This window comes from Epinephelus lanceolatus, chromosome 17, assembly GCF_041903045.1.
Source record: "Epinephelus lanceolatus isolate andai-2023 chromosome 17, ASM4190304v1, whole genome shotgun sequence".
Classification (NCBI taxonomy): domain Eukaryota; kingdom Metazoa; phylum Chordata; class Actinopteri; order Perciformes; family Serranidae; genus Epinephelus; species Epinephelus lanceolatus.
The window spans coordinates 9,650,864-9,669,279 of NC_135750.1; the positions used below are offsets into that span (position 1 = coordinate 9,650,864).

The 18,416-nt window shown below is 40.7% G+C and overlaps 1 protein-coding gene across 1 annotated transcript; it reads left to right on the forward strand.

Moving 5' to 3' along the window:
• Positions 1–1,076: 1,076 nt before the first annotated feature.
• On the forward strand, positions 1,077–17,211 carry LOC117248547 (myelin and lymphocyte protein-like). The gene is made up of 4 exons (XM_033613736.2): positions 1,077–1,231; positions 11,913–12,077; positions 12,454–12,600; positions 13,597–17,211. Exons 1-4 carry the CDS (start codon positions 1,145–1,147, stop codon positions 13,669–13,671), a joined length of 474 nt encoding a protein of 157 aa, XP_033469627.1. The 5' UTR covers positions 1,077–1,144; the 3' UTR covers positions 13,672–17,211.
• Positions 17,212–18,416: the final 1,205 nt, after the last annotated feature.

Genomic DNA, 18,416 nt, shown 5'->3' on the forward strand with positions numbered 1-18,416 from the left:
GATGATGTTCTTTCTTTTAGCATTGTGTGTTCGTTTGGTAATCTGAGCCATAAAGACAAGAACAAGTTGGAAAAAGTGGTCAAGTTGTGCTGTGAGATCACTGGTGTTACTTTTAAATAACCTGCAGCATCTGTCTGATGCTCTGTCAAATGTCTCACTCCCATGTTGAGTTTCCGATGCTTCCATCAGGGCGGAGGTTTTGCTTCTCTAAATATAGCGCTAAGTGTTACAGAGCATCCTTTGTCTTGTCTTGTCTGCTATCACTCAGCAGTGACCACTAATGTCCATGATTTACCTCTGACAGTGTGTGATACTGGACTCTGTGTGTGTGTTTGTATTGTACTGTCGGTTTTGTTGTACTCATGACTACTGTCTGTAGCTCAAATTAGAGTTAACCTTACCTTACCTATTTCTGCCAGTACATCCGCCTTAATACGACACACTGAACCTTTAAGAGACAACGAGTCTTGCTTGGGTTTGTTTGGAGCTCAATGGCCTTGATGCAATTGCTGTTTAAGTGTGGTGCTGCACAAAAACTATTATCAAATAAAACTAAAGTAGCAAAGAGATAACCTGGATCCTCTGATATCGTGAGAATCCATACACATTACATTAAAACAAAGTTTATTAACATAAGAAAAAAAACAATGAATAAACTAATTATACATATATATTCTGGTGCAGATTGAGTGTCTGTGTTGAATGACGTTCACCTGCACCTTCTATATCCCACATGAAGCCTGCATTAGTTGCCTTGCAGTCACTTTTTTGTGTGCATGTAAACGAGTGGTTGCCATTTACAGAGACACACAAACACTATAAACACATGAGGGCCGAGAGAAACACATAAAAACTGCACACAGAAGCGCGCACACACACACACACACACAAACACACACTAGAACCAGAGACATCCTCCCACTGCACAAACAAAGCAAAAAAGCACCTGTCAAACAGGTAGTTACGACCAGAGGAATGGATGGGTAGGTGGAGTGGAGGAGAGGCAGAGGGAGGTGCGGGAGGGAGGGAGAGGGGTTAGAGAGACAGACGGCCTTTAAAAAGCAGATTAAAACAGGTTGCACATCTCATTCTAGAGGAAATCACACACACACACACACACACACACACACACAGTGTTTGGACTATGGCTTCCACCACCTCGGGTGATGTTCTGCCCACAGGCGGCAGGATCTTTACCTCCATTCCTGATGTGTTCTTCATCCCTGAGTTTGTGAGTCTGATCATTGTCATTCTGCTTTTATTTTGTGGGGGGTCCCTGTTTCTACTCTTTCCCATTCAAAACCCTTTTAGTCTCTCCATTTGCTCAGCCACCTGAGTTATTGATCTTTTTCCTCTCTATCTTATTTGCCTCTTTCGCCCCTATCATCCCAACTCCCTCGGGTCAGCACCATTTAGATTACGATCTTGTTTCCTTGACTCTCTGTCTGACTCCCCATCATTGCTCCACTGAGCTGTTTCAGATAGGAATCTACCTTGTCTTGTTATGTCGGTCGGCGGGCATCACCGTTTGATCAGTGAGGCCGACAGAGTGCCCACTAAACCAGCTGTGAAGATTAGAGGAGCTGATAGGTTTGGGTTGAAAGGACAGGCCGATGAAACGGATTAACGAGGAGGTTACGGCTCCTCTTATTAATGATTGTTGGCACGGCATTACAAGTGAGCAAACTTGGTAACCAGTTAAGTTCATACTGACAGTTGATCCCATAGGGCAAATTGTTTCTGGCAAAAAAAAAAAAAAACACAGGTTGCCATAGCAACCGGAAAACAGAAACCATAATAGGATTTAGCAACAAAAAGCAAAATATCACGTGAAAAAGTCAAATAGCATTAAGTCACTTGTTTTATTAGCTGTAGGTTGGAAGTGCTTTATAAGTATATGAGAGCTCTGTGATGCAATACATTTACTGGAATGACAATTACTAGTTTTCTTTTAACAGAGAGTAATCGAGATTTTCCATAAAGTATGTGTTACTTTGCAGCAAAAATGTCACCTTCATTTTATTTATTTATTTCAACTTTATTTAACCAGGAAGTCCCGTTGAGACTAACATCTCTGTTACAAGAGAGACCTGGCTGATGCAGCAGCCAAACAGAACACATTTAAAATGCAATATATAATACAATATCCACAATAAAACAACAACTTATCAAAGATATTGCACTCTCAAGAAAAAAACCCCATTCTTTATGATGCTCTTAAATACATCAATGGATGAAGATTATTCCATGTCCAAGGTGCAGAGTAGGAGAATGCAGTTTCCCCAGATCTGTTAAGGGTTCATTAAAAAGCAACCACCTGGAGGAGCGTAGCTGGTAACTATCAGAACTGACACACAGAAGAGAGCAGAGGTAGGCTGGATGTTTGCCCAGTATTGCTTTACAGATAAAAATATACGAGTGCTGTTGTCTGCGAGCGGTCAATGACATCCAACCCACCAAATCATAAAGAAGGCAGTGATGAGTGTGGGACTTTGCATTTGTAATAAAACATAGAGATGCATGGTACACTGAATCAAGGCTACGTAAAATGGAGGAGGTTGCATGCATATACAAAATGTCACTGTAATCAATCACAGACAGAAAAGTAGCTTCCACAAGTTTTTTCTTGGCACTGAAAGTCATGGCGGTGTAACAATATTTGAAATTATACTGTTGTAGTACAATCTTTTTTTTTTTTTTTTAAATAATATGCACAAAATTTCCAGCACTGCAGGTCACAAAAAGCAATGTCCAGACTGTTAAGAGTAAATACATTTTGATGGCATTTTATTTGATCTGTAAATGGACAGTGAAGAGATTAAGAAATTAAGACGGTGAGAGAAAGAGGGAGTTGAGGTTGCCCTCACAGCGTGAACCCTGGCTAACCCAGATCTGGTTTTCCTATCAAAACTGGATCATGTCAGTTTATCATATTTTCTCTTGTGAATTTAGGACACAGCTTTTCTTCTTCAGGGGAAAACTGTCAACTCTTTTGTTGTTTGCAACTTCTGAAACCTCACGTTTCTTACATATGTCTTACATCTGTCCTAAAGGCGGAGTATGAGACAACGTCCCACCTTGGATCCATTAAGAGTTCATATTTTATTGCACACATAAAGCTCCTATATAAATGAATCCTTTAGAAACTATTACAGAGCTCTGCAGTTTGTGTACAGGGAACTAAAGATTAAATCTGTGTGACACAGGTGGAAAAACAGCTTTAGTTGCAGAGGCAGGTGTAAATCTAAACCAACCATCTACGTGCAGGGTTTACGTGCTGGCTTGGGTCTTTTTCTCTGGCTGCCAGCCGGCGCACCTTTTCACAAATAACCTGCTGCTCAAGTATGGAAATGTACTGGTAGTGTTTACTGTGCTGGTCAGAGCTGGCATTGTACATTTGAACCTACACGGATACAGAAAGGGAAGGTGAGGGCAGGGAGGGTGACTGACAGATGAGTTTGCTCTGCAGCTTTTTTTTTGGCTGCTGTCCAGTGTCGTTTATACTGTAGTGAAACTGGATCATGGAGCAATTTCAAACAAAGAAAGCTCAGAATGAAACGACGCATGTTGATATGGATGATGTAGTAATGCTTTTCTAATCACACAATTTCACAACACTTTTTTTTTTATCTGCGTGGAACAATGTTGTCTCCTTGAAATCACCTTTGTACGTTACTAAACTGCTTCTTAATTATGTCATTGTGGCAACGTAATCACTGCCTGGATTATATTCAGAGTAGTGAAACTATACATTCATGTAGTGTGTAGGCTTCACAGGAAGGTGTCTGGGGAGGATGGAGGGTGTGCGAAGTGCAGGACCCTGACAGCAGAACTTCAAGTTTGCACTCAAACTCCTGTCTTAGGTTTGGGCAACAAATGCACTGTGGTTAAGGTGAGGGAAAGATCGTGATGTTGGGAAATTTGAATAAAAAATCCAACTGTTTGAAGAGAGGTATTTGCATATCCAACTCTGAGTGTTGAGTGTACAGGATTTTCTGTTCAAAGACTCCAATAAAAATCAAATAAATAAAATGTTGTAGCAACTATGAGTGGATACTATATTTCAAGATTGCCCATTTTGTGTGTGTGAAATACAACTCAAAGACGCTGTCTGTGAACATTTTGTCAATACTTCAGTGTCAACATTTTTGCAACTTGCCAGATACATACTTAGCAACATTTTGCTCTGCATTACTTTCCCCTCAAAACATATTTGCTATTTCAAATTAGTTGCACATAAATGTAATTTCTAAGAGACAGAGGTGGTTTGAAATTAAGTCTGCCACATGAATGAATACATGAGATGAACAAGACTGCTGACAGTGCAACAACATGTATGTAGAGTGCTGTTTGAGTTGGCAGTTTTGTAAAACACACTGAGCTGAGGTCATATGGGTCCATCTACGTCCCAGCCCTTACCTGTGGTCATGAGCACTGGGTAGAGACTGAAAGAATGAGGTCGGGGATACAATGAGTTACTTCAGAAGGGTGTCTGGGCTCAGCCTTAGAGATAGGGTGAGGCGCTCAGACATCCAGAGGGAGCTTGGAGTAGAGCTGCTGCTCCTTCGCGTTGAAAGGGGTCAGTTGAGGTGGTTTGGGCAACTGTTCGGGTATGTCCCACTGGTAGGAGGCCCCGGGGCAGACCCAGAACACGCTGGAGGGATTACATATCTCATCTGGCCTGGGAATACCTCAGGGTCCCCCAGGAGGAGCTGGAAAGTGTTGCTGGGGAGAGGGACGTCTGGGGTGCTTTGCTTAGCCTGCTGCCCCCGCGACCTGGCCCAGGATAGGTGGATGAAAATGGATGGATGGATTCCACTGAAAATCTACGTCTTGACTATGAAATGCTCACCTGGTTGGCATGAACGGCCTCATGGGTGGAGGACAGTGACTGTAGTCATCTTTGAAAAGTTATCATGAAAGTCCAATGGCAACCCAAAGTAAACAAAATTAAAAATTTAAATGCCTATAAAACCAAACCCCTCCAGCAGCAGCTTACATTAATTGATCATGGATCTACGTTCTTCGCATAACTCCACCAAATGTATCATATTTAGCTATTAAATAGTGATACAAGTATTGTTTAGAACTTGTAAATCATCACCAAAGACGTGGATTAGAGCTGACTGGCAGAAACTATTTGATTCTTTAAACACAGATTTTCAATGGACCTTAACTTGGCTGCAGGCCAATTCCCTTTTACCTGGAATGTGATAGAAATATATGGATAATGTTCCTCTGGTATGGGGAAAGATAAGTCTGATACGGAGTAGTAGAGATAAGGCTTACACAATATTTGCAGATAGCGCTACATGTGATAGCTTAAAGTTATGTTTGTATTAGGTAATGCCGTGTTTTCACAGTAATGCCCGGTGTTTGCTCACCTCTGTATTGCACCTTTTCAGCGTGCTGTGCTCGAGCACTATCCTGTGTTTGACTAATGTGGCTTTCTCCCATCAAAGGCTGGAATGTAAAGTGACGGTCATGGAAATGACAGGATGTGGTATGTAATAATGGAATCACTGACAGGCCGAGGCAGTGACATTTGAACTGGTTCATCACTGTGACATCAGCAATTTGTCCTGCTGTTATGAAATGACATGTAAGTCAGCACCTGACAGGCAGCCTTTGAGTTTCGTTATTTAAGTGACACTTAATCACAGTTTATTTTCTCATTAGTAAAAATACTCTAATTCAAAAGTAGTAAAACCATCACTCATTTAACATCAGCTGTTTTCTGGATAAAGTCTTTTAAACTCTGAGTAATTAAGAACAGATAATGTATTACCTATTAAATCATAAGCACATTTTCCCATTATAAACAATATAATGTCACAAAAAGCTTCCTCTCCTGTAGCATATGTGATTTTGTTAATCTAAAAACATACATATTTTACTCAACTATTTTACTCTGTGTGTTATGGGGTTTAAACCCACAGAGTGTCATTTTAAATTCTTATTAAAGGCTGCAAAGTTTCTAAAATAAAATACATTTTGATCAAATAAAAATGTTCTAGATTAAAACCAGGAAAAGAAAAACAATGTAATCACATAGCTTTAATGAAGTGTTGTTGGTGCACTTTAATGTTCAAAGTTACCAACATGGAAAATCTGAAGTGAAATTCAGAGTTTTTAGGGTTAAATGAATGTGTCATGGTTGAGAAATATTTGAACTACCTGCAGGCGCGTTGCTGAATTCTGGGCGTGGCACATTCTTCTCATGTGGTCAGTTTGAATTTTCATTGCTGAGCTAAAAAGAGACTCTCCTGACTCTGAACTCACCGTGTTTACACAACTGAGTGGGACAGTTTACAGAGAAACAGTTTACTGAGAAAAAAAAATGTCTTCCACTCCACTTTTACATGTGGATTTTAAGAGTGCATGTGCATTTCCAAAGTTATATTTGGAAATGGCAGCATCAGTGCTACACATGCTAACTTTGAAACCATTTATGATAGAAACAAGCTTTAAACTGTGTGTGAACCATGAGATTCCCAGCTTTCTGAGGTATGGATGGTGCCTTTATGACAGTCAGAGCTGACTCAAGTTGCTTAGGAGTAGGAAGTAGGGTAGGGCCAGTGGCCACCCCACCCCTGGTCCACATTTGTTTCAAGTCCTGGATCGCTTATTGCAGCTGAAGTAATACCATAGCAGCTGCTGGCTCCAAAAGCACCAAAAAATATTATCATTTCTTTGTCTGCTGAACAAATGCCCAGAACAATATCCAACAAATGGCGTATTTATGTAACCCTCTTTTCCTGATTGTTGGTGTTCCATAGTTCTTCAGGCTGTGAGTAATAAGCAGGCTACAAAATTTGTATTTTCCTCTTCCTCATTTAATTATTACCAACATGGCAAGACAGTACTGACACATCCCAACTTAGGGGTAAAGCAACTTCTCTTCACTGTTTAGCATGAGGCACTCCCTCTCTCTTGTGTATCATTCATACCTGTCCCCACAAAACAGGGGCGGGTAGGAACCAATTAGCTCATAACCAAATGAACACAATGACTCCACTTAAACACTGCGCATGAAAATACAAATGAAACAATATACAAACTACTATAAATTAGTCCATACCCATTGAGTGCACAGTTGCCCACGCACAGTTTCACATGGTGTGTGTTTGGGATACAGATCATAGGAAATTGCAGATTAAATAGTCAACTGAACCCATTAAGAAGAGCAATGTATTCAGACAGTGTTTTTGTGGATTTGATAGTACAATTGCTTTATTGAAAGTACAGCAGTACCATTGCCAATAGTGGGGTAGTTAGTGGGCTAAAACTGTACATTAGTAGTTGAGGTAGCACGTTGAAAGGCAGATAGTTAAAGTGTTTATATGTTGTATTGACTTAAAACTGGGGCGCACTGGTCGTTCACATGGGAAAGGTGTGGCTAGCCCTTGTTGCAGCGGTGTGGGTTGGAATCTGGCCTTCGTTCTTTGCTGCATGTCTTCCTTGCTCTTTCTCTCCCATCCTTCCTGTCATGCTTCACTGTCCTGTCAAATATAGGCAAAAAATGCCAAAAATGCAAAAAATCTTTAAAGCATTGTATGTAATGTAAATTAACCACCGCCAATTCCATTAAGTACATAACAGAAATCCATATGGCGGTTAGACCTAGATAAGAAATGAGCTCTCTAGCGCCCCCATTTTGTTTGATGGGGTCAATAATGGAGGGGTCCCCTCAGATTATGTGTGGTCATATGCCTACAAAGTTGCGTGGTGATGGGTGAAACCCTTGAGATGTTATACACCTTTATGTGATGAGCCACGCCCTCCGCAATATTCATTGCCTTATAGAAGCTCAGTTTTAGTAAGTTTTCCAACTTTTGCCAAGAGGGAACTTTAGATATTGGTCCCTAGATTATGTTCACCCAGTTTCATGCAGATCGCTCAAACTTCCTAGGAAGAGATCCATTTGAAGTGTTTTTCAAAAAATTCAAAATGGTGGAAAATCTATATAACCGGAAGTTATGGGTTCTTGAGGCAAATTTGTTCCTCATGAGGAGAGGCATCTCTGTGCAAAGTTTCATGTCTCTACGACATACGGGGCATGAGATATGCCCATTCAAAGTTTGCAATTTCAATCGGTTGCTATAGCGCCCCCCTTTGGCCAATTGATGTAATATTGCTTCTTTCGCATCCTCCCATGACCCTCTACCACTGTGCCAAATTTCACATGGATTGACCAAGTCAGTGAGGAGAAAAACGTGGAACAGACACACAGACAGAGTTTTCGTCATTATATAGTAAGATGTACCCATTAATAAATAACACAGTAACTTAAGTAATAAAAATACTGCAGTATCTATGGTTATATTTGCACTAAACTTCACATGGAGCTCAAAACACCTAAAAAAAACTTTTCCCCCAGCTGACTATGGAGTTATTCAAAAAAATTTTTTTTGTTAAATGTCAAATATGGAGTGCCAACACAAAGCTAATGCATAATAATGACTTTACACTGCAGCAGAAAGAAAGGATAGATTATCCTGAGTCATACGATGTATGAAACTTGATACGGACTGAAAGAATAAACTCAGAAATGGCAGAAATCTCTGTCCAGGCGTTTCTTTGTCTATGTAAGCTTGAGAAGGTTAATGTAGTACAGCTGATCAGTCTCACTTCAGTTACGTCATCTGAATAATTTCTATTGATAAAGACACAACAGTGGATGAACTGGTGCCAAAAATACTATCCTGTTTACTCAAGTTTAACAGTCACTGTTAAAGGTGTGACTGTGAATGTTATGTGCCACAAAATATTACTGTGTAACAGGAAGTGTAAAATAGGAAAGGGCCTTTTGGTTTGTAGGATCTCCCTCTCCCAGAAAGCTGTGAGGACAGGTATGTTCTCCACATGTGTGAAAACCTTTACATGAGAAGCAGAGAGGTTTATTTGTCGCTGCAGTTTCGGGAAAGCAAAGCTGCTTGGCGCCGAATGTGCTCCTGCAAGTGTTTGCGCCCGCTCTGCTCCTGCACACCTGATCCTTGAGGACTTAATGGTGATTGATTGAGTGGCAGAAACACCTGTGAGGTCTGTGTGTGCAGCTCTTAACTGCCCAACTGGAGAAAATCAAAGACAGTTCACCTGTCGACATTTACAATAACTCTGCTCTGTTCAGTTGTGTCAGTGCTACAGCAGCAGGAGAATTTCTTATTGCACAATAAGAAATAAAGGACACTTAATGGCTTTCCTGTGCAGAGTATCTACAGTAAAGCATTTCAAAGTGCCTCTTATCGAGGAACAAATGGTGGAGGTTCATGTTCTATCTAAATGCCAAATGCTCTTTCAAGCAGACTGTTTGTTAAAGGAGGAGAGAGAGAGACCGTGAAAATACACCCAACAGTGCCAACATTATGTGTGTGTGTGTTTTTGAATTGTATTCCCTAAGCTCAGCCTGTATTTTAAAAGGGTATGACCAGTTTTATTTTCTACATATGAGGCACTGGGGGAGCTTTCTGAAATCGGAAAAATAGCCAAAGGGCTTGGAGACTACAAATCAAAATGTATAACTGTGTTTGTTCAATTTGAAAGACATAGATATTCAATTAAGGTCTAATTAAAGATGCAGTTGATTTGCATAATGGGAAATGTAGCTTCCAGTGTTTTTAAGAAGGTGTCCCCTGCTAGGGACTTAACATCAGGACGTCTCTGATGCTACTACATTGAGTTTCTGTTTCTGTTGAGTGCCACTTTAACGTAACTATAATCGTTTTCTTTCCTAAAAATCTATCAAAACACAGTGTAATAAAATGTTAAAGGGGTGAGTCTTAGTGATGAGCATACAGAGAATTATCACCTGAGTCTTGCAGCTTCGCTCAGCTGATGCTGACGCAGCGGGCAACAACTTAACTCATTAAATACCGCCATTTTGCCAGTGGACGTCTGCGTCAGACAGTAGCCATGTTTCCATCAGCCTGTTTAGATGCATCTAGAAGTATCGCATCGGAAAATTATGATGGAAACGCCAAAATTCGAATTCGGGTTTTGGTTGATTCGAAAAAATGTTGATTTGCAAAACGGAGGATGGAAAGAGTTACGTTCGAATTAAGTCTGACATAGTGCACCTCTCTCCATGGTGATATCCACACTCCGGGTCGGGAGGGCGGTAATGCATTTACAAGCTGGTTGCCAACCACCAGAAAACAAGAATGTGAGACTTTGTTTCCGGTTCTGCAGAAAACTCGTGCGAGTTCGTAGTTTTCACCAAAATTCCCCATGATTAAAATCACTTTTGGATGGAAACATAGCTACTGATGCACAGATGCATCTTTTGCAGTGTTATGACACGCGCCAGCTGACTGCAGTTTGGGGCAACTACTGTAGTATAAATCAGAATCAAAAATACTTCATTGATCCCTGAAAGGTAAATTGTGATTCATTAAGGTCGCTCCAATGTAAAGAACAGAGAATTATAAGAAGTAAGAATAAGATAGCAATGAATAAAATTAAATGAAATAGAAATGAAAATGTACATAAAATAAAATAAAAAATAAAGATTAAAAAAATAAAAAAATTAAGATATTAAGAAAATAAAATATATATCCTCACTGTACCAAGGCTGTCACTGTGAAATTTAAAGAGTGAGAAAGTGTGTATGGGTCAAGTGGGAGGGGTCAAACAAACCCAATATGGGTAGCATGCTACAGTTGCGGGACGTTACATGATGTCAGTAGCACCTGCGCATATTTTTGGCCAAGCCATGACGTATTTTTCCAAACCTAACCATGTGCTTTTGTTGCCTAAACCTAAGGATATGAACCTAAAAACAAAGTATTCTGTAACAACTGGTGAACCGGGTGAGGGTGGACTCAAACACTCGACTCTGGAGACAGTTTGGGTAAAATAACACAGCCTTTACTGGTCAAAAGGAAGTTTCGATACACAGAAGGACTATCAGTGGAGGCAAACAAACCCAATAGGGATGAGGCAGAGGCAGAGACAATCAACAGACAGACAACCAGACAACAGACAACCAAGAAAAGGACACTGGGAAACAAAAGGCTGGAACACTAGACACACAAGGAGCTAAACTGGCACTGAGAGGCCGTTTACACGTACACGGTGATTTTGATAAACAGAGACATCTTCCTTCGTTTGTGCCCTTCGTTTACACGCAAACGGAGATTTCTCCTCTGAAAACAAGTCTTTCTAAAAACTCTGATTTTGGAAAACTCTGGTTGCGCATTTGCATGTAAACTGAGATAAACGGAGATAAACAGAGTTATAGGCAGCCCACGTCACAGTATGCGCCAGAACTTGCGCCTGTGTCAAAAGTGCGACCTATGTTGCTATGGTGACAGTGGATACATGGAAGGCTTGAGCTTCTCGTTACACTGCCACCTACAGGTTTGCCATGCTCTTGTGTATATATACACGGGTAAGTGTAAACGAAGAATTTTTTGAAAACGGAGACGGTGGAATGTCCGTTTATGAAAATAGCCGGCCACGTGTAAACGGCGTCTAAACACTCTGGTGAGAGGAGGAAGGATAACGAGACACAGATGAGGCTAATCAGGGCGGGGCAGACAATCAGACACAGGTGAAGTCATCAAAAGGGAGGGAAAACACACAGGGGCAGGAAGTGAAGTGATCTGAAACCAGAGGAGATGTGAGTTTCAAAGTAAAACAGGAAACAACATGAATGAATGAAATAAAAACATAACCTAAGAAACTTGAGCTGTGACATGTTTAAAAAGGCAATGATATGCCAACACTGTGTTCACAGCTTATGTTGGCTGCTATCCAGTGGCCAAAAAAATCAGATGGAAGTTTAGGCAAGATAAAAAACTCCAGTAATCTAAGAAACTGCTAATTGTTCTATATGGTTGACCAGCTGTTTTAATTCATCATGAGATTGTACACCAGCTAACAAAAATCCCCCTCTCATCAACCTCCTGCAGGTGTTTGGAGGTTTGGTGTGGATCCTGGTGGCGTCGACTCTAGTCGAGCCAGACAACCCTCTGGGCTGGGTGATGTTCGTGTCTGTCTTCTGCTTTGTACTGACGACCCTTTGGTTCTTCATCTTCCTCTGCGGAGGCAATCAGAGCAGCATCTGGCCCTCCCTGGTAAGAGACGCTCTCCCCCTCCTGCTGATACCTGGTTAATGGCGGATAGATAGATGGCCAAAAGTGTGTGGATGCCTGAACAGTACCTGAACATCTGATGTTTTGAATGCAGAGCTCTGTGCAGGCTGGTCAAGCTCTTCCACACCAAACTTGTTGTGCTGAGTGATGGGCCCTCCGCAGTCTGTAGCTATCCACAAAGCTGGAAGTTTTCAGATGTCTAGAATATCATTTTATGCTGTAATATTAAAAATACTACAGCATGCAGGGGCGTCCACATACTTTTTGGCATGTAACGTAGATTGTTCTTCCTCTGCTGCCTTCTTCCTTTAACTACCCGTTGATTTACCCCCTCTTCTTTGTCTCTATGTCTGTTCAGGATGTTGGTTATCATTTTGTGGCAGTGGTTTTCTACCTCAGTGCGTCGGTGGATCTGGCATACATCACCATTCTGGCAGGCAGAGGTGTGCAGATTACTAGCCTTCCTGGCTTTCTCAAGATCTACCGACTGGATATTTCTGCAGTGGTATGTCAAACACACTCACGTACACATCCTACCTATTGCTATACTTAGATATACTACAATATTCTGATATACTGTAACTCAATTAAGGCGACAGAAGAAGCTTTTATTTACTTTAAATTCACAGATGAGAAACAATAAATTGTGAAGACAATAAAGCCTCCACAACAATAACATTTTAAGTCTTGTGTGTGATTTATCCTGGCTTCATATGAGCAGGGGAAATCTCCTCTTGTCGCTAGGCTAATGTATACAATGTAAAATGCCATAGGCTTGTGCTAATAACATTAGCATGTTGTATTTGTTTGGAAAACGTGTTTAGTATGAGACAGTTGTTTTGTCAGTGAACCTTGTGAGTTGTAATGGAGCCAAATTTTGTAACGTTACCTTTGTTAAATGTCGCTGTTGTCCCTGGATTAATAGGAGAAGAAAATGTCGCTAGCTGCTAGGCTAATTTATACAATGTTAAATGCCATAGGCTTGTGCTAATAACATTAGCATGTTGTATTTGTGGGGAAAATGTGTCCAGATCATAGACTGTATAAAAATAAGATAAAGACAAGTGTTTGTCTGTGAATGCTGCAAGTTAGAGTGAAGCTGATTTGTGTACTTGTGTTTGGAAAAAAACTTCACAGAAACCTCCGCTGCCAACTAGTGTTTTGGAAGTGTAACTGCAGAGTGACACAGACACACCACCACACAAGTATAAATGCTCGCAACGGTGTAGACTCTGAGAGCTGACGCACAAGTATAAATCTGCTTTAGAAATAAAGTTCTGTGGGTTTGAGCAATTGTTGGCTGCACAGCATTAATTTTTAATGACTAGGAGGACTGAAGATATAATACCACCTTGCACCTCTGATGCAATCCTGTGTGGATATTCAAATCAGCATGCATCTCTGTCTTGTTTAATCAGTGTATTGACACCTGTGGCTCCCAGGCTTTGTAATACCTCAATATGACAATAATCGGTCTGTGTGTGTATGCGTGTGTTACCAGGTGATGTCCTACGTGGCCACTCTTCTCTACTTCCTCCATGCCATTTTTTCTGCCATCCGATGGAAGAGGTCCTAATGAAACAAAACACAAACTAAGTCCAAGAAGCCCAAGACGAGAAGAAACAAAATAACCAGCGGACTTGTCATTGGACTAAACACAGAATGACCTTTTTGTTCTTTTTTATTTTCATGTCAGCAAGAGGAACTTATTCTTGATCCAAAGTGCCAGAACATCAAATGAATTAATGAGTGGCAAACAAGCAGGTTTATTCATAAATGTTACTTGTTACCCCACGTTTTAATATTTTTTAATCAGAGAGGCGGAGGTTTGGTCAGAAGTCGAACAAGCCTGTTCAAGTTAATCTTTTTTAATAGAAATAAATGTATAAGAAACACAGTAAACAGTAAATGGAAGGTTATACGGAAGGTTAATGAGTGTAAATAAGTAATTCAACCACAGATCTAATTAAATATCCAGGAGCAGGTACACATCATGATATTTTAAGATTTTTTTTTATAGGATATCTGAATTTTTTTTTTACTTGGTTCTGTAATTTTTCACCAAATTAGAGGAAGAGCTTAAAGGGTCAGTTCACCCAAATCACAAGAAGCATTTTTTAACTTACTGAACACACGGTCGACACGTTACATTAAGGGTCTAGTGTGTAGGATTTAGGATTTATCAATACCACTATACAGCTTACGTGTATGTGCTGTGCTGTCATTTTGGTAAATTTCTTTGAAGTGACCCATTTTGTAAGAGTCTAGTGTGAAAGATCTAGCGGCGAGGTTGCAGAACTCAGACTCCTCCTGTGTGCCAAGTGTGTAGGAGAACAACGGTGGCTGACACAAAAACATAAATGGTCCTATCTAGGGCCAGTGTTTGATTTATCCATTCTGGGCTACTGTAGAACAAGATGGCGGACTCCATGGAAGAGGACCTGCTCTGTACGTAGATGTAAATATCTCATTATAAGGTAACAGAAATGCAACCATGCTATTCTTGAGGGTAGATATCAGTTCAGTTGTTTGCAGCTTTTTCTGAGGAACAACCACAGTAACCAGGAAAAGATGAGTTTCCAATGCTGTGAGCACCTCAACTTAGATTTAATTTACTAAACTGGGTAAGTGAGAAAATGTTTTTAGTGATTTGGGTGAACCAGTGTTTCATTAAAGGCTCAGTCTGTCTTGTTAGTTACTAACAATAACATGTTAAAGGGGTACTCCAGTGATCTAGTATTGTACTTCTTTAATTTGAATGGGGCACAGATTTGTCTCAGATCGTCAAAAATTGAAGCAGCACAGGCCAAAATATCCCAACTTTTAGTCCCTACAGTAATCTGGGACAAATATTGAAAGTATTGGGTCCTACAAAACCCTCTCTGGCAGCCAGGGTCACAATTTATACACTCTTTCTTTTCTAAATTTGAAATCTACAAGCCCAAACTGACAAATACCCTAGTGACATCATTAGGGTTACTTTCTTGACCTAACACTACGGCCCTGTTCACACTTGGTATTGACGTGCGTGGGTGATCGGATCACAAGTGGACAGCTCTAAGAACAGGTGTAAATGCACCAAATAGAGTGTGCCAGTAAACCCGGAACTCCGTTAGCGCTTTTAGCCCTTCCGGTTCTCTCGTCTAAAAGTCAGTACGTTTTTTGAATGGGATTTTGGTAAAATGCCTCAAATAAGGTCTGTGGTTAACAAAAGCTTAAGCAAGTTTCAGGTTTTGTTCTACGACATAAAACACGTCAGTAAATACCCTACTTGTGAATTTTGAATCTTTTACGTGTCGTAAAAAAAGCGGTTGCTAACAAGTTGCTCAATACGACTACAAACCCTGTCAGGGACATTAAACGTCATCAACCCCGAACAGGCGAGAGTGCTGGCAGTCCGCCATTACAGCTTCTTATTTAGCTTAAACAGTCCGATTTCCCCATTATACAATGTTTTTAAAATAAAGCAGCCGAAATCAGTTGAAAGCTTAGTGGCGGTGACGTCAAGAGTCATGTGACCGTGGAGTAGTCATGTAGTCCGTTAAAGCCTAATGTTAGCTTTTTACTTCTGGCGATCGCATTTAAGCTTCAAATGCGATATGAAAGGTGTTCATATGTGAAGATTATCTCACTGAACAAAACCTGTAAGTATCATAAACTTGTGTTAGCCACAGAGCCTATTTTCTGACATAATCCAAAACGCAATGCAAAAATCACATTCACTTTCTCTTCTGGGAACCAGCGCGATGCTAAACTTCCGGGTTTTGACGTCAGCCCTGGCACACTCTATTAAATTGGTCTCACGCTGAAGTTGTTGAAATCTGGTGCTTGGTCAGTGACTTCTGGTGTCAGACACAGACGGAAAAAAAAGCAGTCCTTGTATGTTGGCGTCAGGAGGAAATCCAGCAGGACGACAATGAAAGTTAAGGCAATGGATGTCCGGGGTGATAGATGGGTCCTTCAACCACTGACTTTCACCCGGGAGGCTGGAGGACAAACCCCGTTCTTCTTTACTTAACCCAACCACGTGTGTGTGTTGGCAAAACGTAACCACGTGCGTTTGTTAAAGAAAAAATATATATATTTGCGGTGTTGTACCGACATAGTGAGTTTATTTTGACAGAGACTGTAGAAATGGGATATTTCCTTTGAAAACAGAAGTGTATTTTGAAAACATATGATGCATGTAACAGGTAGAGCTTAACATACAACCAACGCACCCCTGGTACCTTGCACGTCGTATCTCGACATGGATAGTCCATGACCACACTTTGATATGTGATCCCTGCCAGTAGACGCTGTGCTGAAGGACCGTACCCAGAAAGGCTCTCCTCCCGGTGAACGGTCAGCTCAATGTCTGACCGGTCAGCAGGAGCTAACACAGCAACAGCTATCAAGCAATCACAATAAACTCATGCTGACAAACTTACCTCTGTTTTTAAATCCGTTAATATCATTACATAGCAGCCGTATGATGCTAACAGTTAGCCCTGTCACTGTGTGTGTTTGGACAGACTCCCACCAGCAAGTGTATATCAGAACAAACCTCCTGCTGGTTAAAAACAACAGTGCATTTGACCTTTGCATACAGAAATTTGAAGTGAATTTCATACAGGACGTCTCATTATAAAAATGTCTTCCAGCTAAATAACAAAGGCACATCTTCATAACATTTCAATGCCAGAAGTTTGGCTCCAGCTTGCGGTGAACATTTCAAACATTAAAGCATTTCACTAAAGAGTATATGACATTCAGTAGAGCTTAGAGTTAGTATAGTTCAGTATTAGTATTGTACCACTCAAAACCTGAAGCCTTGAATATCTAAAAGACCTGATTGAAAAGAGGAGTTTCCTTTATTTCTTGTATGTTTCCTCCAAGTTTACGATTAACAAAAATAAATGGATGAATAAAAGACTCTCCCTCTCAACCACCACAAGTCCTTTTATTCAATTTTAATACCCACTGTTTTTTTTAAAGGCTCCGTTTTGATGCATGTTATGGATGGACGTTTCCACGTTTTTATGAGAGCTTCCAGAAATTTGAGAATGTAAATATTCAGATGATTTCACGTTACAGGTGTTTTTGGAATGTGAAATAAATGATGTGAAACACTGTGGCTTTTCTGTTCATGAGGTGAGTGCTTACTGAATGTTCATTTCACCACCTGAAGACATCTCCAGTGTCATTTCCATTTCCTCATAACCACAGATCAGATGTAACCAGTCCAGTCCAGGACCTTTAAATCCAGTGTCTTCACCTGCAAGATCTCCTGAGACCAACAACCTGAACAGCTGATGCAACAGTTGGTTTGCACAACTGAAGAATTTCTGCGCAAACCATCAGAAACTGTCTCAGGGAAGCTCATCTGCATGCTCGTTATCATCACCAGAGTTCTGTCGTTGTAACTGACGTGTGGTTGCGAGGCCACATGGATGCGCTGCCAAATTCAGTGAAACAACACTGTAGACGTTTTATGGTAGTGAAATGAACATTAAGTTCACAGGCAACAGCTCTGGTGGACGTTCCTGCAGTCAGCATGCAAATAGCACGCTCCTTCAAGCTGTGACATTGTGTTGTGTGATTTAGAGTGGCCTTTTATTGTGACCATCCCAAGACACACCTGTGTAGTAATGATGCTGTTTAATCAGCATGTTGATATGCCACACCTGTCAGGTGGGTGGATTATCTTGTAAAAAAAGAAGTGCCCACAGAGTTTAACAACTTTGTGACCAAAGTTTGACAAATCTATTGATTGAAATTGAAATCTGTCAGATCTTTAACTTAAACCTCGAATCTGTCGAATCAAAACAGTGTAACTTCAGTTTGAGTGAAACAATTTTTATGTGTAAAACACTGAGCAGTAGACTGATCCAGAGCAGACACTAAGGGGTTAATGAACCTGCAGAATGGGTTATTGTCTCCTCCTCTCTGTCTCTGCCCTGACTTACCTGCAGTGTCCTGTCAGGTTAGTGTTGTTAGTATCATATACTATATGTGCCTGGGGACACAAGTTCTCTGGGATAGTACGCCTGAATTTTGGCAGCTGCTGTTAGAACCCAGTTGTCCGTAGCCAATGTTGCTATTGTGGCAACACTGAAATATGATGTTAACATGAACGGATCTATTCAGCTGTTCTATTTATGTACACAGTTTGTGTACACAGTGGGCATTCAGCGGCTTTATACATCCTGAAAGTGGAATATAATTAGTCAACAAGGCCTAGGTCCCAAAAATAAATAGCCAAAGTTGACTAGTGCAGCATTCTAGTCTACTGTACTAAAGTCCCATTCATCCACCTCATCTTCCTCCCCTCACTCTTTA

Bases quoted from the DNA above. Each gene is read 5' to 3' on its own strand.
- LOC117248547 (XM_033613736.2), top strand. From the start codon at position 1,145: ATGGCTTCCACCACCTCGGGTGATGTTCTGCCCACAGGCGGCAGGATC. The intron at 1,232-11,912 runs GTGAGTCTGATC...AACCTCCTGCAG, and splicing joins TGTTCTTCATCCCTGAGTTT to GTGTTTGGAGGTTTGGTGTG. The intron at 12,078-12,453 runs GTAAGAGACGCT...ATGTCTGTTCAG, and splicing joins GCAGCATCTGGCCCTCCCTG to GATGTTGGTTATCATTTTGT.